Source organism: Malaya genurostris, chromosome 1, assembly GCF_030247185.1.
Source record: "Malaya genurostris strain Urasoe2022 chromosome 1, Malgen_1.1, whole genome shotgun sequence".
NCBI classification, from domain to species: Eukaryota; Metazoa; Arthropoda; class Insecta; order Diptera; family Culicidae; genus Malaya; species Malaya genurostris.
The window spans coordinates 9,837,114-9,864,834 of record NC_080570.1 but is presented as its reverse complement, the minus strand read 5'-3'; the positions used below and the strand labels follow the sequence as shown (position 1 = coordinate 9,864,834).

Genomic DNA, 27,721 nt, shown 5'->3' with positions numbered 1-27,721 from the left:
AAACCAAACACAGTTTCCTTCCTAACAGCTGTCAAACCGTTTGTTTGAAATTTCAAACCTAGTTTCAATGTCATTGAACTGAAAATCGGGTCAGTTTCGAACCTGATTCTGATATCGGGTTTGCTCACAGACGGCCCTTGAAGAGAGAGATAGAGAGAGAGGATTTGATTCATACTTTTGATAATAAATTCGCTTTAGACCATGTTGCGTTCATCATTTTTTTTTATTATAGTCTTTTTATTTATCATATATAGTGTGTTTGTTTCCTACTACAAACATTGAGGGCGTTTGTTCTTCAGTTCCCATTGTCAGTGTTAGTTTACTAGTTTACTGAGTTAATCACACTTACGTTTTGCCTCCAATAGTTAATATTCTACTAAATTCATAATTGTTACGAGTTCATTTCTTTAATGGTAAAACGTACATCAAAAGAGCTGTTTGCTTTTTTCTTCTTGTTGTTGTTGTTGTTGTTGTTCTTTACTGCTGAATAATGTTGTACCTAATAATCCTAACTGTGGGAGCAGCAAGGTTTTACTCGGAAGATGCTTGATCTAATATTTGTTTTAAAAAAGCTTGAAATTGGAACATCTTGCAGCACTGATTTTCCTGATCACCCCTGTCCTGTATTTTGATTGAAACTCGAACTCGATCAAAATACAAAATGGGGGAGACTATATTTGCTCGCACTGTTCGAATCTCAACTCATCTAAAGAAAGAAAAAAAACCTTTGCTGAAAACTGAAAGGGGCGCTTTTCACGGAGACGTTCCACACGAATGTCATAAAAACGGTTCCATTTCTACAATATGGGGGTTCACCTTGGAAATGAGACACTTCCTGAGCGTCTATCTATCTCATGACTTTATTTTCACAGCATCACCATATTTCTATCTTTTTTTTCTCGATTATTTCCTTATGACATATTGTTTGAGAAACAATAGTTGCTTCTCATTAAATCAATCAATAAATTATACAAACTAAAGCTAACATGTATTTTTTTTGTATCGTGTCTCAGCGTGTTCCACACAAACAATAACAGTTCAAAAGCTAAGTAAATATAGCCATGATTTTTTCATCCAATTTGCCGATAGAAAATGTTGCACATTCCAGCTGAATTTTCGAACAATTCCATTGAAATTTCGAATTTCCTATATATATATTTTCTAGTAACAAACTTGGTTCGTTAATTTCCTGAATTAGACACTTGGATGCAGCTTTTGATGTTTGTCGCAGACCTTGAAATAATATTTGTTGATCTTAGACCATCTTAGGATCACCCGGATTCGGGTGAATAAAAATCAACTTTTATCACAATCCAACTGCTCCAACCTAACAGCTCTCCCTGGCATAGTCAACGACACTTGGGATCGTTCCCCTGGAGGTGAGGAACGCATGCTTGTACGAATAATGTTTATAATAAAAAAAAAGATCACCTTTTGCTGTACTACTGGAGTAATTAAACAGTTTAAATATATACCCTTCTAACTATCGTTCGCACTTGCGCCCATTCTTTCTGTCTCGCATTCCCGCAGTCAATCTTCTCTCATGTATTTTTTTTGTTTTTGTTTGCCTCGCGGCCTAATTTAATCCTCCTTCCGGTTGATAATTTTGGCATCGCTGATCTCCTCCTTGTCCTGGTCGGCATCGCCCCAGCCCCAGGTGTTGTGGGTGCCGTCACCGGTTCGCTTGACCCGCTTCTCGATAATCTCGTTCGAAACCGTCTTCATGTCGTACGCCCAGCCAATCTTGGCGAAGAAATCGATGAACGCGGTCGTATAGTTCATCCGGTAGTTACCGAGCTCAGCCGTCTTGTAGTCCCACGGGAACACGTGGTGGTAGTTGTGCCAACCTTCGCCGAACGCGAACGAGGCCACGGTTTTGTTCTCCGACGGGTTGATGCTCCTGACGAGAAATGAAAAAGAAAAACGAATTAGAAATTGTTTGATGTGGAACGGCTGGCTGACGAGGTACTCACTTATCGTACGGTTTGTCACCCCATTTGTGTGCGGCACTGTTTACCAACCAGGTTACGTTCAGAATGAAGGTCCAACGGAACAGGGTAGCGACAAACCAAGCGTTAGTCCAGGTTTCATTCCAGAAGTAGACCGGCGTGATCGTCGGTAGAATGAAGCAGGCCAGTGGCATCAGAATCATGTAGTATCTGAAGACAGAAGGTAGAAAAGTGTGTCACAATGAATGGGATTTTGTCGCAAACCTCAACACTACTCACTTCTTCTGGAACCGAAGAACCGGATCGGCTTTCAAATCGGAAATGTCCAGTTGACGTCCCTTGGCAATAACCTCCGGGTGTTTGCGACACAGCAGCCAACCGACGTGCGAGAAGAAGAAACCACGGGTCGCATTGTGCGGGTCGGCATCCGTTTCCGAGTACTTGTGGTGAACCCGATGATCACGGGCCCAGTGCATGGCGCAGTCCTGGAAGGCAATCGTGTTGAACACGGCCAGTATGATCCGCAGCGGTAGTTTCGCTTTGTACGATCGATGAGCCCACAAACGGTGGGCACCGGCCGTGATCCCAAGACCGGACATGACGTACAGGACGAATGCTGGAAAATCAAGTACAAAATTTCATCAGTGATCAGTGATCAGAGGTTAGGAGTTAGGGACTACTTACCGAAGGCGACGGTGTAGAGTCGGGCCGAGGTCAACAGCAACCAGAGACCGTAAACGGCCGCCAGATGGAGGTATCCGAAGGCAATCACATTTCGCCATACCAGCTTAATTTTGCGCTTCTCCGCCCGCTTCAGTGGGATGATGTCCTTCGAGAGGCCTCCGTCGATGGTTTCGGCATCGGCTTCGTTCAGCACACCGGTCGCTTCTACCGTTGCATTCGGTGCCATCTTGTTAGCTAGTGATGAGCTGTTACAAAAATAACCAGAAGTGAAACACACAATTAGAACCGAAGCAAAGCCTTACCAAAATTGGCAAACGAGACGTAGAAGCGAAAACCCGCTATGGTTTGATCGGGAACAGAATACTGATTAGATTTTTACGTTGATAGTTTTGATGGGCGGCCATCAAATCCGGAAGGGAAGCGTGGAATTGGTTGTAAACAAGCCGTAAAAGGTAGTGTATTTTTAAGTTTCTGAGTGGCCGATGTTTACCGTCGGAACTGTTTGCGAAAGATTTGCGCACCAATTAATTTTGATCGACAGTCAATCGATCAAAGGATCGCTTCGATAGTGACTTTGAAGCGGCAAACACTGAACAAAATATTGATATTCAATTATCGTCCGATGGATCGGATTTGTGTGATATTTACCCTTTTTTGGAAAGTGCTAATTTCCGATCAGATGCCAATGCAAATACCTGCAACTTTTTCGAGAAAATCGTAGACTTATCCATATTCCATATTCATCTTCCAATCAGCATGAAATTTTTGCTTCGGCCAAACCTGATCATCGATCGTAACAAAAAATACGTTTGCAGCTTGAATGATGATGTAAATTGATAATCGAATGTGAATGTTCAAATGTTTTTATGATTGTTAGGTGGCGAACCCAATCGATTTGGATGTGTCAACTTTATGGGATGCAGAACTGGTTTTGCGAAGATAAAATAGTGCTAGACGGAGTTCGATTTTTTTTTTGCAGAATTCTTTCAAATCAAATTTCTTTATTCATTTCATCGCTTGAATCCCGAGAATTGCATTTGATCTCACCCCGATTCCTAACACATCACTCAATAAGTCATGTGACTGACACTGTGACGTTATACAAGTAATAAACAAGATTTTCGGCGTTGATATGTGACAATTGATGATACATGGATCCATTACTTCATTCCGGAATCAAAACGATCAACATCTGATTAAACTGCAGCCGGAGTGCCACGTCAGAAGCGTCCAACCAAAGGTACAACAGTCAGCTGGGAAGGTTATGGCTTCAGTATTTTGTCATACACATGGTATAATCTTCATCGGCTAGCTTGAGAAAGGAAAAACCTCATAAGGAGTGTATCGAAAATAAGCTATCCACATACATTTGTGTTGTACGCATGTATTTGTGATGGTTTTTTATGCTCAGATCACAGCATGCTGTGCGTTTGGCTGTCAGCTTTTGTTTATTTTCCTTGTTTGTGCGGTTGAAATTCTACGTTTTCAAAATGTCGCGTATTGAAAAGGAAGTGCACGGAACCACCCGCGATCCCATTTCAACCAGAATATTAGTTGATTTTCTGAATTCGATTGGTTAAAATTTGGTACAACTAATCGATTGTTGTTTTAACTAAACTGTCATTTTTGTTTTTCGATTAGCAGAAACGATGGTTGAAACAACTAATTTAACTGTTCGAAAAAAAAAAATGCTGTCAATAATTAGTGAGGACACATACCTTTCAATTTCAACAAATATTTTAGTTGAAATAACTGGTGTTGTTATTGAAACAAAATTCTGTTAGTTGAAAAATAAATCGGTTTTATTTGTTTGTTTGTTTTGAGATCAGTAAAGATCTAAATTCTAAAAAAAATACTTCTGATTCGATCGGAAATGATTGATGTAGAAAAACGTTTTTAATCAGCAAAAGTGCCCGGAGGGGCGAGTAAATTAGCGAAATTATTAAATTTACCTAAAATGATGCCTTCAAACGGTTGAACTAAAGTTATGCACTGATCATTTTAGTCAATTTATATGAGCTTGGGTGCATCAACCGCTGCGGGAATTGGAATTTTGCGACGGCAATTCAAACGCGCCATTCAATCGCAGCGCGTTCTGTGTGTTTGAAACCCTTCGCTCCTGTTACTTTTATAAATTAAATTCATGTCAAAAAGTGTTTTATTGCTAATGCATGAACATCATCATCGGTATCAAACAGCTGGAAGTAAAACAGTCTGCTGGAAGTAAATCAATGATCGAATTTGAAGTATAAAATTTTTGCGCATACCTGAAAGATTACGAGATGATCATTCATTAACATTTTCTAATTTGTCACCAAATCTTTTTCATCTCAAACGAGGTTAAGTTTATCATAACACCGCTGTTAGATAAACACTTGTTATCATAAATTTCTCAAATCGAATGAACACAATTTCACTAAACGCTTTAACCATCGATGTTGTTTTTATTGACATTTTGAAGCGACGCGAACAGATTTTAACTAAAAAAGTTGTTGATTTTGCATTGCAATTATTGTTTTGCTTTCAACTGTCTCCGGCATTTGACAGCATTCAAAACAACATATTTTTCAACTACTTGAATATATGCAAATCAAAAACCATTTTGGTTGAATCAAAAAGAAATTAGTTAAAGCAACTATCGCAAAAATCAAAAACTGCGATATCGCAATTTTATGATCGAAGGGTTCTCCGTGTGAAAAATAAGGTTTTGGACACATGGCCAAGTGAGAAGGGTATTTATTACTATGCGAAAATTGCAGCAACAAGGGTCCAGAAATTGTATTCGCGTCTTTTGCAGTGTCCGGATGCATGCGTTTCGATAGGCGATGAGACTTTTGTAGAGGAGGACTCAAAAACCATTCCAGGTCCACAATACTTTACTGTCGTCGTTGGAGAGGACGTGAGCGATGCGGACAGGTCGATTCAAGTGGAGAAATTCGGTCGAAATGTACTGGTATAGCAAGCAATATGTTCCTGTGGTTTGAAGTTAACCATTTTTTACACTACCGGAACTATTAATGTAGAAATCTATCGATCTGAGTGTCTCCAGAAGAGATTGCTGCCTTTATATAAGAAGCATAGTACACCTACACTGTTTTGGCCGGCTTTAGCGTCGGCTCACTATGCCAAAACCACTTTCAATTGGCTTGTGGAAAAGGATATAAATTTCGTTGAGCAAAATATCAATCCCCAAAATTGTCCTCAGCTTCGACCCATCGAACGTTACTGGGCAATCGGCAATTTGGGCTCAAGCGTCCAAAAAATGTGATGCAACACTTGTCCGGAACTTGATGAAGAGCGTTCGATCAAAAGGTCGAAAATTCGGGAAGACATAACTTAAATTTCATCCGGTTTTCATTATGCTCAAGTTAAACCTCGTACAATAAAGGATCAATTTTTAGTTTGAATAAAATATCGTTTTCTATCAAAATTTGAAAGAAAAATTTGTCGATACACTCCTTATATCGAAACGAAAACCACTGTTTTACAAAGACAAAGCACAGATTCACGATGGTAAATTTGAACAAATTACACTTCAAATTGCTTCCTCATCCACCGACTAGTCCAGATGTGGCCCACAGTGACTACAAATTCAAAATCCCAACCTGAATTGGTCTGCTCACATTGACTTCAGAATTAAAACAGCTTGCGGCCAATGCAGACGAATTTTTTAGAAAATCATGGGGACTCAAACCCAGATACATTGATTGGATCTACTACATGTAATGAAAAGTCCCGGGACCCTCACAGAAAAGAGGTGGATAGTTTCGAACTGTGTATATTTTTGTTGAGGACCAGCCTCTAGATGACCCAAAACCAAATTGCACGACAATCTAGTCACTAGAGATTGAATAACAGCTGGTCGTGTCAAACGAGTTCAAGTTTCAATCAAACTATAGAAAAATTCGTGTCGTGTCATTATAAAACAGCAATGATTTGCAGTACGGATTGATTCACCATCCCCCGTATTCTCCAGACCTGACCCCCAGCGACTATTATCTATTTCCAAACGTGAAAAGGATTCGCCAGGAAAAAAAAATTTCGTCGAATGCAGAAACGGAAGCATATTTTGAATCTTTTTTTTTCCAAAGGGCATCAAAATGTTGGAGGACCTATGGGTCAAGTGTATCGCTCTAGAGGGAGATTATACTGAAGAATAAAAAAGTTTTCACGATGAAAAAGCGATTGTTTTCTAGGTTAGGCCCGGAACTTCTTGTTCCATGTAGTACACAACTATTGTTAGACCAATTGTAGCATATGGATGGCAAACAATATGTTCCTCAACATATGTTGGGTCTTGTATGGTGGCAGAAAGGCGAAATCGCGACAGTTCAGTCAAAGCTAAATCATCTCCGAACGATGGTCCTAATGGCGATGACAGGAGCATTCACGACAACTCCTACTGCTGTTCTAGAGGGGCTTTGGAAAAGTAACCCTATAGACTATGCTAGCAGCTACACTCACTTGTGGTCTCAAATGGTTATTTGGGATGAGTATTTACTCGCTCCTAGTGACCTAACTCTCACATGAACTTTTCCTTTCAAAACATTAAATGTGAGATATCCTCTTTGTGAGGAATGAAATGACAACTTGATGAACACTTACTTTGTTATACGGACGGTTCTCTGTTGAATGGTCGTACTGGTGCTGGTGTCTACTGTCGTGAAATGAGACTAGAGCCTCAGTATTCACTTGGTGAATACTGTACTGTATTTCAAGCAGAAATTTTCGCGATTCTGTGTGGAATACAATCGGCACTTCAGCAGAGAATCTGTGGTAAACGAATTTATGTTTGTTCCGACGGTCAGCCAGCTATAAAAGCACTCAGTTCGAATGATTCACGGTCGAATTTAGAGATCGCATGTCGAGCTCGAATTGAAGACCTCAGCGTTTCAAATGCAGTTAACTTCTTATGGATACCCGGCCATTCTGGTATTACTGGAAATGAATGGGCTGATGAGTTGACTAGAGCTGGTACAACAAATGATTTCGTTGGTCCTGAACCAGCTTTATCACATTCAACTAGTTGGATAAAGCACAAGATTCGTTATTGGGCTGCATCCAAACATGCCATCTACTAGCGCAGCTTGCAAACTTGCGCTCAGACCAAAGCATTTCTACCAGATTGGAATCTGAAAATGTCTACTGCATTTTTCCAAGCATTATTGTAGTATTCTGGTTAGAGCTCTGAGTGTTACAGAAATAACAAGACAGTAAACGTAATTAAATGTAATACAATATCAGTTCCAGTGGATAAGTTTGAAAAGTATGCTAAAAACGGCCGTAAAAGGCACACCGAGAATTAGGTAAATAAGCAATCTTCAGTAACATTATTTTTTAATCTTTGGGCCCCACCCGAAATGAAATCCTGGGTACGGGCCTGCATTACTTACCCATAAATATAATTTTATCAATATGATTCAGTCAAAAATATAGAATTAAAAGGACGTTCCTTTTCTACTAATTTACTTAAGGTAGCGCTTCGCCGTAGTCAGGTCGAAGCGAGACAACTTAATGCTTCCTCTTGCTTTGTCGCCGAAATTTCACCCTAACTTGCAAATTTCTCCAATACTAACCCGATTCTCAAAAAATCGAAAACATACGATTGTAGATAAATGATTTTACTATGCATTTGGCGAAAAATATCAGTTAGAAAACATTTCTTTCGTGAGATTTCGTGCGAGTTTTGTTAAAAAATTATTTTTTTGTGTGTGTTGACATTGTGAGTGTGTACTCGCACGTAATCTTTCGATAAAAACGTTTATCAGGCATAATTTATATACAAATTGAGAGAAAAATTAATTATATAGAATCTAATGTTCTTGGAATTTCCGTTTTCTGCCCCGTTCTCTCGCAATGTTGGGTAAAGTGCGTGAAACCCTGGGATAGGCAGCGAACTTCACCTGACCACCTTGCGCTACCTTAAATTCGTCGAATATAATCAAACCTTTCGAGAACGGAACACTGTGATTGCTCTACAGTACGCTATGCAAAAGTTAAGGGCAAATATTTCAAAGCAGTTGACTAAATTACTTCCGTTACTAATTTATCGAATGTGGTCTAAGGTAGCAATCCAGCACCCTTGCGGTTTTTTCTGTTCTATAATGATAAGATTCGATCCAAAGCGTTCACTCTCAGCGATATTTTTTACTTCTTCTAACCCTTCATAAAGACCAAATTTATCACATTTTTCCTACGGAGTTAATTCTTGGGGCACAAACAAAGGCAATTACCTCTAATCCAACGACTGTTGATTGAATTATTAGCCAAACACTGTGACGCCTCCACTACCAAGTTGAGCATAAGTAGCCTTGCTCTGAATATTGGTTTTATCAATTATGCAGACTCAATTAGCGAACTTTGTGATAAACTATTCTAATTATTTTCTGGAATTCATACCAGAATTGATGTGAAACTACACCGTATGGCTGGCTGGTTGTGAGCTACTGCATTATTCAAAAGCAACAGATGAAAATTTGCTCTCTTTGATGATGACCAGAAGAGAATATTGCACACCGAAAAGGTTGGAGTCCGTTGGTGCCTAGTCGGCATAGAAACAGAGCAAGTTGGGGCGAAAAAAAAACGGGCTCCCCCTACGACCTGTCTTGCGCTCTATGAAGCAATACAGAAGGTCAAGTTTCACAATGGAATGTAATACCGCAGGAATTAATTGAATCACTACAATCAACAGAGAAATTTTCAGAATCAAGTTGATGATTATTTAACCAAAACATAATCCGTTCACAATTTTTTTTTGCATTTGGCACAACGCAAAATCCTTGCTAACGAACAGCTGACATTTAATGCCCTTTGATAATTCTAGTCCAAGAATTTAGCTCTACTCGGCTGTCCTGTCAGTAATCCATTGAATCGAAGAGAAAAAAAACCAAAGTTGGCCATGATAAATAGTTGAACTGAATCAGCACAGTGCAATGCGACATCACATTCAAACGCGACAGCTGCTGCTCGAATTATGGGAAAGCGGAAGAAGGGCGGCGCACGGACAGACAGCTGGCACACTACCGGGGAAATCGGATGGAAAAATCAATTTGATCTGCTTCGAATTACCTGATTGCCACCATTTTGAAGAAGATCCTTTTCACGAAAACAAAAAAAAAACGGCTCCTACCACGGGCGATTTGCTGCTCGATGTCAGGGAAAACAAAGAATGTTGTTCACTTTGCGTCGTAGTTCGATCGGAAACTGGCTCCTCTTGGCATCGCTTATAACGTGAAACTACTGTTCATAGTGAACTAGATTGTCACAAATTTAGCTGTTCGTTGGGTTTTATGTAACTCTCCTTAGCGTGCACGAGCTCGATCTATACTCTGGCGTTCTATTTTCTTCTGTTTTTTGTTTGAGTTGCCTCCAAGCTGACGGACTTCTTCTCCCCGGACGACGGTATCCGCCGCGAATGGTTGTATTCCGGATACTGCTGACTAGTCGATTGATGGGTTCATCTCATCCTCAGCAGAGTGTCAAGTACACGATAGCAGAATGGAAACCGGTGTAAACTCCTTCATTTGTTTGCATGGGAGCAAGAAAGAGCGACATTGTGGGAGAGCAATGTGGAATGCTTTCGCGATGAAAGCTCAGAAAGGAAAATTTCGGAGCGCCACCACAGTGTTATATTCTGATTAGTAGTGCATATGATCCTTGTGCTCTAGCGATTGTTTTACAGTGTGTCAAAAATACTCACGATGATTTACGGTCGAAATAGTTTTCCGAACAGAATTTTCTTGTGCTTAAAACCAAGATCCTTACAAAAACGATTACTCAACCCTACGTCGTTGAAAGTCATTGACGAAAAAATTAAATTAAAGTTTTTTTTGAGACCGAAAACGAGTCAACCCGTCTGATTAAAAAAGTTAAAGAGAAGTAAAGCAAAATTTTTCCACGTGTCTGCCAATTCAACTCATTCTACCTTCTCAGCTGATGTACCCACAACAGACAGCCAATCAACCAAAGCAACCCATGCTGAGTTTTTTCCGTTTTTGTATCCCCTGCAGTGTTCCTGATGAATCAGTAAAGGTGGGCACTTTAATCACTATCTCTCGAAAACAAAAAATGGTGACCGAAATTGAAGCGTTTTCAACGCTGCTGACAATCAATAGTTTTTGTTTTGATTCTTTAAACCGTGTTTTTTTTATGAAAACAAATGCTACACGCTAGTCATTTGCGAAAAATGTTTCCATCTGTATATGAGTCTCGTCATGATTGGAACAAGCGAATTGCTACGAAGGGTTTAGGATCTTGATTAAAATTCCTATATGCTATGGTTTACTATTCATGCTCTTGTCCATTGGATCGACGTCGCTGTTGTTGTTGTCAGAAACATCGTCGCGTAGGATTTCGCGTTCTGTCTTCTTATCGTCATTATTCCAGGCTTTGGGTTTGTTTTCTAGCTGAAGTTTGTATAGCAGGTATTTATTGTCACTAAGGCTGTGAACCATTTCGCGGTTAATTTTAACTTTTGGTTGAAATCTGACACTTGAGTGGTTATTTTGTGTCGAGTAGTTAAATTTAACTAAAACTGAGGCCCATTTCAAACGACGGACAGAAAGTTATTTGGGTTTATTTTCCACTGGAAATAATTTTAACTAAAGAATTAATGTTACAGTTTTCATTGCAAAATTTTTTCAGTGTCGGGAAACCATCGAACTGTCAAAAATAACCATGCTCTCGAGCAGGGTTATTTTTGACAACATCAAAATAACCGCTCAAGTGTCAGATTTCAACCAAAAGTTAAAATTAACCGCGAAATGGTTCACAGCCTAAGTTATGTCTTAGAATTCCGGGAATTGTTTTAGACCAGTGAAGAAGTAGTTTAACAATTTTTGGGTATAGATGTCTTCTTGTCCAGTTTTTCGCAGAGCTTAGGGTAGTAAACAGCTGTATAACAATATAGATTTGTAGCCAGATGATTGTCGTAAGTGACCAGCGATTTACATGGGAGTCTAGTGTCCTGAATATCAACCAATCTGCTAGCCGATCAGTGTGAGTTTCGGAAAGAAAGGCTGACGATTGCAAATGGTTGCTGTCGCACTTCTGATTTTCAACTACATTTGAATGGGTTCTATTTTCATTCAATCACAACGACCTACAAACGACCCAATCTCTACCCATAAAATCGTTCCGGTTCTAGGAAACAATAATACGGTTGAATGCATCTTGATTTTCTCAAAGATTCCTATTTGATTTTTTCTCACCGTTTCAGTAGCGATGTACATCTAATAACGCTCTCTATTGCCGTTCCACATGGCAGTCAACAGGGACCTACCCTATTTCTATATTGCATCAACGACTTGAATTCGTTGTTAAAAAGAGTCTACAACACTCTCTTGATTGTGTTTCGAAATTTGCCGAGCAAAACAGATAGAAATCATTTTCTTTCATCCAAAACTGATGAAAATCAAGAAAGAGTCAAGAGGCAGATTGTCTAATCTCGATTCCTACAATAAAAGATATTTAAAAAACATAAAAAAAAATCCAGGTCGAGGCTTGAACATATCCGACAACTAGTCTGTAAAAACCAATGCCTCATATGCGGAACCATCTTTTAATTAGGACAACTCAAAGTCATTATCAACTTTGTAAAACTTACATATCAATACTCTCAGAGAAACAGATTGAAACTAGAGACAAATGAACCTTACCAAGAAATTCCAAATAGAGCCAGCAGTACAATCGGCAAAGCTTCTCTGAATTCATGGAACTGCTCTGCCAACTGAGCTACCCAGAAGATGTAAAGAAACCGCTTCTCAAATTGTTTTTTTTTAATTGTTATTAACATTCAAAAACGAGCACGCGGTTAAAAAGCAGATGCCTTTGCTAAAATGGTTCATTCAAGATTATCTCATTTGAACAGAAATTTACATTGAATGTACGGAACTAATCATTGTAAGCATTTTGAAATTGTGTCGCATCTAAACGTAAGAACGTTACTCCTGTTAGACCGCTTTTCCTACTTTGGACAAGAATTCCAAATGCCCTCTCTTTGCCTAAGAAATCAACTAGCCTTGCTTCTTTCCAATCTAGTACAGAGTGTCTTGCAAAAAAGCTTTAAGACTAAGTTTTCTAAGCTGCAGACAAAAAAAAAACAAGTTTGTAGATTATTTTACAGCTCGAAAAACTTAGATAAACATCAGCGGGTTTTGTTTTGATGTCTCAGCGTCCAAGGACTGACTGGCAAGTGCGTCGAAATTTGCAAGCGATAACAGTGACTGACGTCACATGGAAAGCAAAACAAGACGATCGAAATTGGAAATCGCACATCGGTTTTGATAATAACAAGAGAACAAAAAAATAATCAATCGCTCTTTTGTTATCAGCGCACGAATGGTTCGCCTGCACTGTTCTTATCACGTTCATCCATCAGCTCTCGATCAGCCCGAAACGGTGTGGCTGCTGTACGTCTTGACCTTGAGGCGGCATAATCAAGATCACGGTCGGTTTGGTCGGCCGCTCGGTCAGACTTCAGGACTCGTACCACGTACTCGTACAACATCTATGCAGTGGAAAACCTAATCACCTTGACCTAAGACCCTCAGTCGGTCGACGGTTGACGGCGTCTCGATCGATGCAATTTGTGCTCGATCTATCTTTGTGTGCGTTGAGGCGATCATGTTGCACAGAATAAATCATTGCGACGATTGGATGTGGTTCCAAGGGTGATGATGCGCTAGTGCAACCGGTCTGATTTTCTCCTTGATTGATGGATAAAAGGCTAGTTCGTATGAAGACGAACACTTTAAAGTACGATTCAGACGGTCCGTCAAAATTAGTTGAATGCATTCTTATGGAGACATTCACACACAACGTCATCGTCATGAACTGTCTTGGCGACGAGTAATGAAAGTATTAAACTAATTTTGACCAACGCTGGCGTTCCGGGGAACCGGAGTACAAAATTCTCATTTCATTCACAGTCGGAAACGACTGAGTTAGATACTTCCTCTGACAGCATATGTGCAATTTATGCTTGTGTTGTTGCGTTCAACCATGACTCACATTTACTTGGTTATAACGACGTTTTCACCGCAAGCCGAACATAACCCAGTTTTTTCTGTACTCGAGTTAGAACTTAAAATCGAACTGCGTTCGAAGCGTTTCTCATTAGCGGCCCTTACACGATCATTAAAAGTGTCATTACTAAAAAGGAATGGCACTTTTAATGATCGTGTAAGGTCTACGAGTTCAGTAATGATGGAATTGTGGATTTTCCATCATTACCAACATTATTTCTTCTTCTTATTTTTTTTGTGGAAGTGATGAATATCTTTAGAACTATACGCGAAAAAATGACAAAGTGTAGATTTAAATTGTTAATATTTCATTAACCTTAACGTTTCAATGGCAAATCAAATTTATTTTCAGCTAAACGAAAATAAAAATATTGCTATTGCTGGAGTAGTTACAAATACTCATCATTAATAATGAACGTGTAATGCTAAAAAGTAATGATGTACAGTAATGCAGTAATGACGAGCGTTTGAGCAGAAGTGTCATTACTTATGTCGTTTTCGTTTTTAAATTGCACTACACCGGTGTAGCGAAAGCTGCACCTAAACCGTTCGTTTTTGCCAATTGCACTACACCAGTGCTACACTTTTTCTGCACCGATACCACTGGTGTAGCACTCATCAAAAGTTTGGTGTAGCTCTGTGCAATGGAATCGTTTATTGTAGTCAATGGTTACTGTTTATGTTTTCGTCATTTTTGTTCGTTTATTCATGCCTCAGTGTAGCACTGCACCGGTGTAGTGCAAATCAAAAACGAAAACGCCATAAGTTCAGTCATGAAACGAGTTCCCAAATCCAGAATTAAGATTCATTTCCAGAGTCATAGTTTTGAATTCGGAACCTGCAAACTGAAACTAAATTCTAAGCTTGAAATTAAGTCCAGAATTCTGAGTTCAGTTCTAGAATCCAATCCTAGACTCAGTTCCCGACTCTAGATGCAGTATTCAGAAGCGGAATGAAAATGACCACGACGTCCGAAATGCGAATGAGATTTTGCACCACGCAAAAGTTGATGCTGCTTTTCGCGGAAGGCTCTCACCGAGACGTCCAGTTCCGTCCAAAGCACAAAAGGAAATGTTCGATTTTCGACCACCGTTTATCTTTTATTTCTGACTTTAACACTTTTAATGATCGTGTAAGGGCCACTATTGGCATAGCGGCGTTTAACTGTCAATGCTTCAATTTTGAGCTAAATTTCAACATCGTAGTATGCGTATGCTAAACGTCACTTTGCGCAACGTTCTAAACGGTATCACGGTGTTGAGGCCGCGTTGGCAATTCGATTGCTCTATCCGTTGCAGTTTCCACGCGCAGGTGACGCCGGTAGTGGAACAGCTGATGTTGGTTCCGTCGATGCTGGTGAGTAGAAGAGACGCAACAAGCATGAGAGTAAATTCACCTCTTGCTTATGCTCTCCTTTAACGATCCGACGTTCGCTCCCGCTCTCGCTCTGTTTCGCCGTACAGTCAACAACAAGCATGACCGCTTCCGTCGTGGTGTTGTCTTATGTTCCCTTTGGTAGCCAATCGACGATCAGCTCAACCATCAGCTCATGGTCACGTGTTTTTCTGCACACACCAAAGGGGAAAAAAAGGAACAGCTCGCGTCCCGCTTCTCTGTCTGTCATTCAACCGATCAGTGTTGGAATTATGAAACAGTTCAGCACCGGGGAGGCTCGTTCTTCGCTAATCGCAGCCGAAACTGAAATGTCATTCTTCTGACTGCAAGCGCAAGTCAGGCATCGCTAGCGTGGTAACGCGAATATACCTCCGATAAGAGTTCAACATCCACCGGTGAAAATTGATTAGAGAGCAAGTGTTCGTTACGGTCGTCGATAGCAACCGATTCAAACGCTGTCAGCTGCGCTGATTCTGGCAAAAAAAATCAACTAGCAACAAACAATCGGATTAACATGACACATAATAAAACAATAAAATCTACGGCTTCCAGTGTTTCCAGAAATAATCATTTCGCGTGACAGGATTTTGGCACAACTTCGATATGTAAGATCTCACAAGTTCTAGAGATTTTGAATTTTTTAAACCTTCAATCATTTCAGATATACTTCTAAGTCTAGGAACTTTGTTGGAAGCGCAGAAAGGTCATATTTAACGCACAACTCGTCGCAGTACTGTGCTAATTAGCTCCAATATTCTACTTACTGTAGCTCAATTACCACCTGAAGTAAGCTACCCGGTGCTAAATGATTCAAAGCAAACAGTTGTTTAGAGATTGGAAAGATGAAAACCGGCCGGGGGCCTAAAATATCTTGCTGCGTTTCCATTTCAGTTCAGTTTTTGCAACATATCTACACCTTCCTTCTCCTCGTGCCGGTATGGTGGTCATTTTTCATTTACCAACCGACGAGAGCGCTTTTTAAGGAAAACTCCGGTGAACCATTTCGGTTTAAATTTAACTTCTTATTCTGAAAAACTGATATCTCGTACAGCACGGCATCAAAGCATTGGTTCATGGTCTGTATAGGGCCAGTGCGTGGCCAAGAAAGAAGAATTCCATCTACATCCACATATCACATAATATTTCCGAATCGTACCTCACCGAACAGCGTCGTTGTTTGACGGGCCGGTTATGCAAAGGTACAAACAGACAGACAGACATAAACGAGGTTCGATCGCGCGCGTTCGATCGAACCACCTTAAATAAAGCCATCTTCAAGCCAGCAGGTGCTGCGACCAACGTGAGTTTCCCAATCGACCATGATGGTTGCGTTCTTAACGCTCTGATTGAGATGGAAATTTCTTCGGCAAAGGGGTAGATTAATAATAAACACATAAATCGTGTGCTTTGTAGTTATTACACCTTTGGCTGGCTGGCCAGTTAGCCAGCTAGCTAGCACCTATTAAGGGGGCTTCATTTGATCCATCGAACCTAGTCAGGTGAGACCGTTGATGCGAAAGTGCGGCGATCGAATTACGTTGAACTTGACCACTGCCACTGGGTACTCCGAAAAATAACAAGCAGATTTCAATTTTAAGGCTGCTTTCCTGTGCTGGATCCATTCTAGACGAGGTGAAATTTACTCCGTCCGGCCGGACTGGGTCAGTCGAACTATGCGTGATCTATGGCTGTTGAATTGCTTCCTTCAATTAATGTTAAGATTTGTTGCCCGGAACATTTTTAGTACTTTGATGGCCTTCTATTTTTTTATAGAACCGATCGGGCGTTGCATCTTCGTGTGCTGAGCCTTAGGCATTGTTTTCGGTGATACTCCGACGAAGTCAACAAATATGGCAATTCTTTTATTACCGGGTAATATTCTATTTCTGTAATGAGAAGTGATAAGTGAAACTGATCTATAACACGTAGGTGCTATTTTGCGTTATCTATCAGGGTTGCGTAAACAGCCAAACATTTCCATATACTTAAAATATGACTTGATGAGAATTTATTTTTATAAAATAAAGATTTGAAAGTTAAAATTGGTACCAATTTTACTCTGAGCAGACTGTGACTGTTACCAGGAAGTCACCTCTGACACCACATCTTCCTACTGTATTTGAACGATACAAGCTTTTTGATACAGTGCTTGAGTGTTTCGTATGAGACAGATGTACGGTTTTTTTCACGTTTTAAAATGTCACGTAGCTTCTTTTTTCTCGTTCTGTTGACTTTAACAACAGAATTGAATGCCTAAAAATTTAATACGGCATAGTTAAGAATAAGAATAAATAATCAATAGTAACACAAAACTATATAATTGTTCGAATGAATCGATAAAACCTTTGTTTAAAAAACAACCGTTAGTTGATTTTTATAGAGAATTATGAAAATGAATACTTTTTTTTCTTCTGCGATAGAAGGTAGAACGTACTTTCTAGATTCCGCTCGTAAAAAGTTTGATCTGGGCTGACGGTATTCCCCAGTAGTCATCTCATATACCAAAAACCATTAGTTAGAGTGAGATCTGCTGTTCTCTGCTCGATAGATTTTCACGTCGATATAAAAGCAGTATTGGACAATTTTCGAAGTATTTTTGTTGGCGGTATTGCTTTTTAAAGCCAAAGCAAAGATATTGTAACCGATTTCATTCGTTGCTGAGCTCGACCAACTAGTGAAGTTAACCAAAAAATATTTCGACACAAAGAAGGTGAAAGCGGTGCAACTAAATAAAACTATCCATGTAATTTACGTACAGTTTTTTTTTTCAAGTACGAACAAGAAGTGACTGAGTTCGTTACAGAAAATATTAATGTGCACTGTGTTGAATACGACGTAATTTCATATAAAAATTCCATGTACTTAAAAGATCAATCGAAAAAATATGCCCCACTTCACTCACTTCAAAACGTCGGGTTTGAATCAAAATTTATTCCTATCGGATGACAAAACAAAATCTTTTTATTTTGGAGGTGAAAATCGGGGTAGGAATGGGAGAAATTATTGTGATAGAACCATGAATCGCTCTTTATAGCACGTGATCGACGGTGCAACTTCATAAGACTGCCCATTTCTTTTGGATTTCGTTCATTCGTCCAAGAAATCTGTTTCTAAAGGCGAAAGATAAGTTGGAAAGTGCAGATTGGGTGAGAGTCGGGATACGCAAAACCTGTCCTAATTAAAGAGTCTTTAGTCCCGGGTTTGCGGTTCAATGCATAGGATGCTGGTCTTACAAGCCAGTTGTCGTATGTTCAAGCCCCGACCTGGAAGGATTCTTAGTGTCAGTAGGATCCATAGTACTAGCCATGCAATGATTCTGTACACTAATGCCGTTTTTCATTGAGAAACACTGGTGGCGTGGATTGCTCTGGTTTTGCACTTTCGAGCAGAAATGCAACATTCTGACGGTGTTTCATTGCCATTGCCATACGAGAATCGGCTGCGAAGTCTGTTGAAACAGAAAGGCCAAATTCCACCAAAGGAATGTAATGCCACGACTTTGCTTTTTTAGTCAGACATAAACAGTTCAGTGATGCCTCGTGAGAGGGTGGCGCAAGGGTCACTGGTTTAAATCTGCCAGAATTTACGATACCGCCTGTACCCGTTCTAGAGCCTAGCTCAGAGGAAAGTTGCATTCGATTTCGGTTACACCAGTTATAGTCTGAGGGAGCCAAATCGGACGAATAAGGTGGATGTGGAAGCAACTAGAGCCGTTGATTTAGCCATGTTTGCGATGCCAGTACATTGAAATCTGGGGAAAACAACTTTGTTTTCGCACCATGTCATGTCTTTTTGCAACGATTTTACTCCTAGATCATTCCAAAAATGCGCTCGATTTTGATACTTTTTTTTCAGCTGCCCGTCCTTTACCGGGCACTCATTCTCTTCTTTGGTGTGTAATATTGGGCCAAGGTTTCAGTTACCAACCGACATCAGAATTCAACCCGATCCCTCATCAGCTTGGCCAAACACGTCCGGAGCCTGCTTAAGTGGCACCAAGCAGTAAGATAATTTTTGCATGTGCAGAATATCGATCAAAATATGGCTTGTGCGTTCGCTTCTTCACTTTATGGCCGACCAACAGCAGTAGAGTTTCCGCCAACACATGCAGTAGGCTCTTTCGGCGTCTGGTGCGGACTTTCGTGCAGTTAAACCTTGAATTTCAATTTTTTCGATTCGACCAAGATTTTCAATGAGCAAAAGATAGAAGTCAGCTAATTTGACTTATAAATTGCCATGATAACGCTTGAAAAAAAAGATGAAACTGGTAGAAATATTCAAATATCCTGATGACAGATGTCCAAACCTTCAAAATGAATCTGACAAACTTGTCCAAATTTTTCCGATGGTGCCATCTTTTGTTAAACACCAGAAACTTACTCCTGACTACTCAGCACTAAAAGCTACAGTTGTTTTTTGGAACGAATCAGAAAATTTGTACGAATAAATCTGAACTTGCCACTGATAATTCAATATTCACAAACCAGTGGCCAGACAAGCTTCACCATCCCTTTTTCCCCCATTTTTAACGTACGTTTCGTGTTACTCCGCCGATTAGATAACGACCAACAGTTACCGAGAAAAAAACATAATTTAGCGACGATGAGGAATCGGTAATGATTTTGAAGCTTTAAGATCACGCACCTTCGGATCGGTGGTGGGTGAATGCCCATTTGAGTGAATATATGTGTGTGTGTGAAACGAGGCAATAATGCTGCAACATAATAATCTACCGATGTTATGCACGTCGGAGGTAGGGTAAGGTAAGGTAAGGTGTTGTAAGCTTCCATCAACAGCGAACCCGTGAAAGAGATGCAATGCACATTAGGGGGGAAAAATATAAATGCGTTCCTCCGGACGAAATCGCACACAAGCATCTAGCTCAAATCGCCCTTAATAGCACGGAACTGATCCCTTGAAAGTTTGTCTAGTAAAGTCTAACTCTTTTGTGTGACTTAGTTCAAAGGTAGCTGCTACAGATTCATGTCAAGAAAGGAACTGGATGAAAATTGCATTGTTGAATTCGTTTAATTGTACTTTGCACTAAATCGGGGTAAAATGAACGAACATAGACAGCTCAGTTCAATTTTAGGTCAATGTTTATAAGTTATGAGTTGCAAAAGCTTTAAGCGCTTGATACAAGAAAAAAAATATGTGTAGAATATAATCACGTACACCTTTTCACCCCACTTTTATTATTATTCATCGCAATATCATCAACAGACGGTTTGACAAGTAATTATCATAAAAATCAACGAAGAAAACATTACGGATAGCACATTTGCTTTGCATCCATCAATCTATCCGTTATTATTTTGCGCAAGTACCCGAACCTCAATAACTCCATCGCTGCGACATCGCCGATGACCCTGAACTTGATCTCGTCCACTTACTTGCGAGTGCCGAAAATTTTTTTCGGTGTTTGTCAACCGCTTCAAATATTACGAGACAAGACCATAAAACAAGTCATTTAGAATGTCCCCGAAATGGACGGCAGCAGCAAATGAAGCTTTGCAAGTCCACGTTTGTTTGCAGCAAGCCCAGGTCTGCGATGTCCGCCAAGTCGGAAACAAACGTCGATGGGGCTCAAAACATCACATCCGTTTGTGTACAAAAGAGTACTTTACGAAATCGCACGTTCGAAACCGTAAAACACTTGGAGCGCAAATGAAAACAGAAGTAGTTGTTTGTCAAACGCATGATAGTAACAAAATAAGTCATATTCATTTATTCATCTGACGCCCACCAAATTTGTCTCCCGTGAATGTTGGAACTAATGAAAAATCAAGCGTATTTGGTCGAAGTAAAAATGTATCACTGAGTAGTTTTGAATGAATCATGTTGAAGGAATTTTTCGGGATCGATTGTTTGATCCTAAAAAGAACAGAATAGTTGAATATATTACTGTAGATTTGCTCATGCCAATGGAAAAAAAACCCTGTTTGAATCCACCTATGTGTGATGATACCTTTCCTGTTAACATTCCATTAGAAATCGATGCAAGTCCCGATAGAATTTTTGACAATCTATTTCCAAAGCCAGAAACCCGGAGACCGACCGCAGTCGTAAAAAATAGCCTGGCCAATAAGTTCAAATAACAGATCGGCTGAAAAGTTCGTATCGTTTCTATGAGAGGGCGCCACTAGAATTAAATCCATACCATTTTCAGTTACTACCAACCTTCAAAAGATACGTGTATAAATTTGACAGCTGTCTGATTATTAGTTTGTGAGATATTGCATTTTGAGTGAAGCTACTTTTGTTATTGTGAAAAAAAAAATGGAAAAAAAGGAATTTCGTGTGTTGATGAAACACTACTTTTTGATGAAAAAAAGTGCCGCCGATACCAAAAAATGGCTTGATGAGTGTTATCCAGACTCTGCACCGGGCGAAGCAACAATTCGTAAGTGGTTTGCAAAATTTCGTACTGGTCATAAGAGCACCGAAGACGATGAACGCAGTGGACGTCCAAAAGAGGCTGTTACCGATGAAAACGTGAAAAAAATTTTCAATGACCGTAAAGTGAAGTTGATCGAGATAGCTGACACCCTAAAGATATCAAAGGAACGTGTTGGACATATTATTCACGAATATTTGGATATGAGAAAGTTTTGTGCAAAATGGGTGCCGCGTGAGCTCACAATCGATCAAAAACAACAATGAATTGATGATTCTGAGCAGTGTTTGGAGCTGTTATATCGAAATAAAACCGATTTTTTTCGTCGATATATAACAATGGACGAAACATGGCTCCATCACTTCACTCCGGAGTCCAATCGACAGTCAGCTGAGTGGACTGCACGCGATGAACCGAACCTCGACTCAACAATCGGCCGGTAAGGTTATGGCGTCTGTATTTTGGGATTCGCATGGTATAATTTTCATCGACTACCTTGAAAAGGGAAAAACCATCAACAGTGACTATTATATAGCGTTATTAGAGCGTTTGAAGGACGAAATTTAAAAAAAAACGGCCTCATTTGAAGAAAAAAGTTTTGTTTCATCAAGACAATGCACCGTGTCACAAGTCGATGAAAACCATGCTGAAATTGAACGAATTGGGCTTCGAATTGCTCCCTCATCCACCGTATTCTCCAGATTTGACCCCCAGTGACTTTTTCCTGTTCTCAGACCTCAAGAGAATGCTCGCTGGTAAAAAATTTAGAAGCAATGTAGAGGTAATCGCTGAAACTGAGGCCTATTTTGAGGCAAAGGACAAATCGTACTACAAAAATGGTATCGAAAAGTTGGAAGATCGCTATAATCGCTGTATCGCCTCTGACGGCAATAATAAAAACGAATTTTGGCGAAAAAAATGTGTGTTTCTATTAAACGATACGAACTTTTCAGCCGAACTGTTAGGTGTTACGAAGCGTTACATGCGCTACTTTTTTGTGAGTCATAGGCGTTACGAAGCGTAACATGCGTTACTTTTTTGTATATTATAGGCGCTACGAAGCGTTACATGCGTTACTTTTTTGTATGTTATAGGCGTTACGAAGCGTTACATGCGTTATTTTTTGTATGTTATAGGCGTTACGAAGCGTTACATGCGTTACTACCAATCCTTCTACAGAACAATTTTTTTAAAGGAGTCTCGTTCTAAAATAAGATACTTTCAAGTCAAAAGCATACATAATTGAAAATGTTCCAGATACTTTGGAATGCTCTTGAGCTCAAGTTAATTCAAAATCATTCCCAGCTGAACTGTTTCGTTGTTATCTGAATAAAACTTGACCTAAAATCATTTTCCTAAAACTTCTTCTGTCCTCTGTCTTTTTGTTATTTCTGTTTGTTCATACTCATTTGCATTATTTCACGGCTCTCCATAATTTTTCTCATTCCAGAGGCAACACGTGATAGCAAACAACATGCTTAGCGTTCGATTAGTTACAAGTTTGGTGACAAGTGGATTCTATTCGTTGGTCATACAGAATGAAATATGAACTACTACTCGTGATTTTGAGCACTAAATCAAAACGAAATATTTAACTGATGAAGATAGTAACTGTTAAGTTTTCCAATTGCATTTTGCTGTCAGACTAGGTAAATAATGATGGATTACTCGAAAGGAATTTTTTTTTCTTTGTAATTCACAACCTTTTAGCAGTGATTAATTACACATTCGAAACATGTAAATGCAGTTTCAGTATTCATCCATTTACCATTTTAAATGTCTATTAGTTAGTACTTTTTTCTGAGACTTAGTTGCGTCTCGTCTAACCAACGCACGTTGGTGTTGGGGGAAGTGACGAGCAATTAGAGAAACAAAAAAAAACTGCTACGTTAAATACTTTAATTAGGTCCTAATGGGTTTCATTGTAGACGTTTATGGCGCATCATTAATTAATTGTTACAAAAGAAATGTTTAGTGGTAATGACACTGGCATAATGAGAACGAGAAAGAAGGGATTTAGGAGTCTGAGTATTTCGCTTGGTTCCAAAATATGGCTTCTGCTGCAAAGTTCAAGGCATTGGAAGACTCTAAAATAGCGAAATCATGAAAGAAATCATGGAAGACGCACAGAGCGAAATCATGAGTCACAGACATGATTTAATTAACGAACGACTTTACTGACCCTGGAAATTTTCCAAGGTCTAGGAAAATTCGGTTGGTTTTTCTCCCAATTTCATTATTTTTACTCAAAATTGAATGCATCTGAAATAACTAATATGCTAATGCAAAATGTTTTAAGCGTGTTTGACTGTTTGACACGGCAAAATTTCTATAGCAGGCTGCGCCGAAAATAACCGATCATTCTATTCCAAAACTGAAAGTCGTAAGCTTCGAATTTCCTGTTTCGAAATTCTAATAAGTGCTGTGTAATTTCCGTTGCTCATGGAACGTAGCGAAGCTCTGGAATCATTTGCATAAGAAACCTTAACCCATTTTCGCATCGTAAAATTAGAATTTTCCTCCGATCGATAGGAACCTAGGTGACCTCAACATGCTAAAGTGCGTAATGGTAATTTCAGTTAGGTACCGAAACATTGCAGCACACGACATCGTTTGCACCATGCTATCATGTACGGCAGGAAAGGGGGTGCACACTATTCTAATGAATAGAATATGACACGGGATCGCTAGTACGCAGTAACCAGTTCGAACCGATCACAGTCAGTCTTTTTCATAGTTGGTCCGAGCATACTCGTATGCAAACAAAGTCCCAACCAAAGCAACCACTGCAAAAGATTGCTGGAACGGAACGACAGCGAGAGAGAGAAAGAGAGATACACCAACGGTGGTGTTGGGCGAACATCGGCTGATTCGCGCATTGCAACCGCGTGATTTTCCATCCTCTCCACATGAATGTCATTACCGTCGTCGTCGTCGTTAGTGAACTTGAGGGGGGTTGCGATTCCAGAAGGAAGAAACCTTATTGGCTTTGTGTTCGGGCTCGAATTTGGAACGTCAATTTGTGAGCACCGATTTGGAAATATTTTGTTTGAATTGGTATTATCTTGTGCAATTTTTTTGAAATATTTTATTATTTCAAAAACTCTCGATCTGAGGTGAAAATGTTTGTAATTTTTGAACCTGAAATAAACTGTTCAAACTTTGAGGAATAGAAAACTTGACGAAGAGTTAACTTTATTCTAAATCTTTCATGATGAAGGAGTTTTTTTTAACTTGGTGGTCATTTTCCTCCCTGACAAAAAAAACTTGCTTAACCTACGTTCAATGGTTGAAAATCGAACGCCCTCCTCTCTGCAATCTAATGGCGTTTTCGTTTTTAATTTGTACTACACCGGTGCAGTGCTACACTGATGTCGTTTTCGTTTTTAAATTGCACTACACTGGTGCAGCGAAAGCTGCACTGGAACCGTTCGTTTTTATCAATTGCACTACTCCAGTGCTACACTTTTTCTGCACCGATACCACTGGTGTAGCACTCATCAAAAGTTCGGTGTAGCTCTGTGCAATGGAATCTTTTATTGTAGTCAAGGGTTACTGTTTATGTTTTCATCATTTCTGTTCGTTTATTCATGCCATGGTGTAGCACTGCACCGGTGTAGTGCAGTTTAAAAACGAAAACGACATGAGGCATGAATAAACGAACAAAAATGACAAAAACATAAACAGTAACCATTGACTACAATAAACGATTCCATTGCACAGAGCTAAACCAAACTTTTGATGAGTGCTACACCAGTGGTATCGGTGCAGAAAAAGTGTAGCACTGGTGTAGTGCAATTGGTAAAAACGAACGGTTTCAGTGCAGCTTTCGCTACACCAGTGTAGTGCAAATTAAAAACGAAAACGACATAAATGTCAACGTGGGCTGACGATTAGAACTTAACTGTCAACTGTCCAAGTTAACTTGTTGGTCACTTTTATACAAACTACATCTCATGACAAACATAAAAACGCTTTCTCTTTCGATTAATGAAAAACATTTTTTTTTTGAAATTCTTCGTTGACTGCTTTTGAGCTCTTATCCTAGGTTCGTTCACCGATCTCAAAACCCGGTAACATTAAAAGTTCAATTATTGCGTAATGAAAAACAAAATTATGCATCTACTGGCACTGAAAAAATCACTTACAAAAAGTACGCTAAATGCCCAAACGAAAAACGGAAAAGACGTGCCACACTTTCGAGGGCTCAACTTTCCCCCTTTTTTGCCAGCACGGTTGTAAAATTTGCCAGCTGGAGCTTTTCGGACCAGTCAGTCCGCCAGCCGACGAAAGTGAACCTTAGCAACAGAGTGGTGGAGGTGGGTTTCTACGTTGTGGTGTGCGGTAGCCGTTCCGCTTCTGATCCGACGTTTTTCTTCTCGAACTTCACCGTGTATCTACCTTTCAGTCCAAGAACGAATTTTCGCCGTCAACTCTTCACCAACACTCACCACAGGTTGGTTCATCGTTTCATTTAAAGCGGTTTACGTAATGATGGGGAAACTATATTCACGAGGACCACGATTATCGCCGTATAAAACATTATTTGAGTTGGGGAGTTATGCACATCGAAAAAGGCCACATCACACATATTTTCACCACCGTTGGAGAGCTGTCAGACAGTCACATACACACCAATCTAGCCTATATTTGCCATTTTTGGCACTAAAGAACTCACCTTTCTTTTTTTTCGAGAAAAAAATTAACTGGATGATTTCACTTTTAGATTGATATTCCTAAGCCGCTCTTCTCCGTGAATCTCGGACACAAAAATATTGAATCACTCCACCGAAAATGCGAGCCTGTGGCCAATTTTCGCCAGCAATGTATCACTTTGCAGCACAAAGCTTCCTTCACAGTACAGGGAACCTAACCCGGTTCTGACCGTACGTTTAAGCACTTTAATTGTTCAACACTTGCTCTTGCACCATCCGCGAGCGACTTCTCGATTCGAACTGATCCGTTAGAACGGGGCGCTATTAAACTTTATAATTTGCCGGTGTGCGAAAAAAAAGAGTGCGATTACTGCTAAAAAAAACTTCCAGATCCAATGTCGGCACATGTGCGCTTTCGCTCTCTCTCTCTTTCTCTCCCACTGGTTGGTAGACGCTTTTGCGAGAGATTAAACCCGGTCGCTCAGCGAGGACGTCACAACCTTTGTCGTACCGGATAGGACACGACGGCCACGATCTGACCAACCAGCACAGGTAGTGAAAAAAGATCAGCGAACGGGTCAACGAGGTTCCGCCGAGAAAGTCATAACTGATAAGAATGACTTTTGCTGCTGGCTCGAAGTGATAAACATCTCACGATGGCGCAGAACGCAGTAACCTTTGACTATCGCAATAACCAGAATGTGTGCACCACTTGATTCGATGCAAATCAGGGCAATAAGTCCAGAACTGTTGCAACATTGACGTGGATCACTACTTTATTTACTAATATGCGGAACAACCGGCATTCAGCTGAAGATGACTAAGGAAATGGTTCGATGGTTTCTCTTTTGTTTCTCCGTTTCACACTCATCTCATATCTCATTGCGCCCGCGACTGAGTCGTGCAGATCATTCACGAGGTCGATGGGAAGTATTGTTGTTTACGTCTATTGCTTTAGTGAACAACAAGCGCGATTCGCACGTTTCGTTACGTTATCGAAAAGGAACGTTAGCATTAGTGCAATTGAATTTTTTATTCATTAATTTTCGCTTCAAGCGAAAACGGCATTATTAAAATATGTAAATAAATCTTGACAAACAGTGACGTTCCTTTGATGTTGACGGAGGCTGACGTATCGTTTGAATCTTACTTTACCCTCAGTGGAAGTGATCGAATCGCTGATAGCAATCTCTTTTAAGTAGCCTAACACTGCAAACACACGAAGAATCGGATGAGCGAATCAAAACGTAAGATTCTGCACAGCACTTGGTTTAACAATGTTTGCTTTAAGTGTGTTAATGAATGATAGAGTTATCGGCCTATAATGATCTATAAAGTAGAGTACAGAGTGCTATTCTAGATTATCCATAATCGTCTTATTTCAATTTCGTTAGTTCGTGATGAGTTTTCAAGTTAACTTTTTGAATTGAACCTCAATAACTGGCTATACGACAAATCTGCTCGAATTTCGACAAATACGATACGACAAATCTGCTCGAATTTCGCGACAAATCTGCTCGAATTTCGACAAATCTGCTCGAATTTCGCGAATATCAAATACCTACGCATCAATTTCAAAGTGAGTAACGATTGCATCAAACGTATAGAACCATGCAA

General features: G+C 39.8%; 1 protein-coding gene across 3 annotated transcripts; it reads right to left on the bottom strand.

Annotated features, from left to right (window-relative positions):
• Positions 1 to 204: 204 nt before the first annotated feature.
• LOC131431955 (acyl-CoA Delta-9 desaturase-like) lies at positions 205 to 26,417 on the bottom strand. 3 transcript variants are annotated; one of them, XM_058597956.1, is made up of 5 exons: positions 26,128 to 26,417; positions 2,634 to 2,878; positions 2,229 to 2,565; positions 1,974 to 2,159; positions 205 to 1,900 (listed from the first exon to the last, which is right to left on the bottom strand). In XM_058597956.1, exons 2-5 carry the CDS (start codon positions 2,857 to 2,859, stop codon positions 1,582 to 1,584), a joined length of 1,068 nt encoding a protein of 355 aa, XP_058453939.1. In that variant the 5' UTR covers positions 2,860 to 2,878; positions 26,128 to 26,417; the 3' UTR covers positions 205 to 1,581. The 3 variants fall into 3 exon arrangements, with proteins under 3 accessions (XP_058453939.1, XP_058453930.1, XP_058453946.1); XM_058597947.1 differs by lacking the exon at positions 26,128 to 26,417 and adding an exon at positions 9,702 to 10,100; XM_058597963.1 differs by lacking the exon at positions 26,128 to 26,417 and adding an exon at positions 8,867 to 8,890.
• Between the last annotated feature and the right edge of the window lie 1,304 nt (positions 26,418 to 27,721).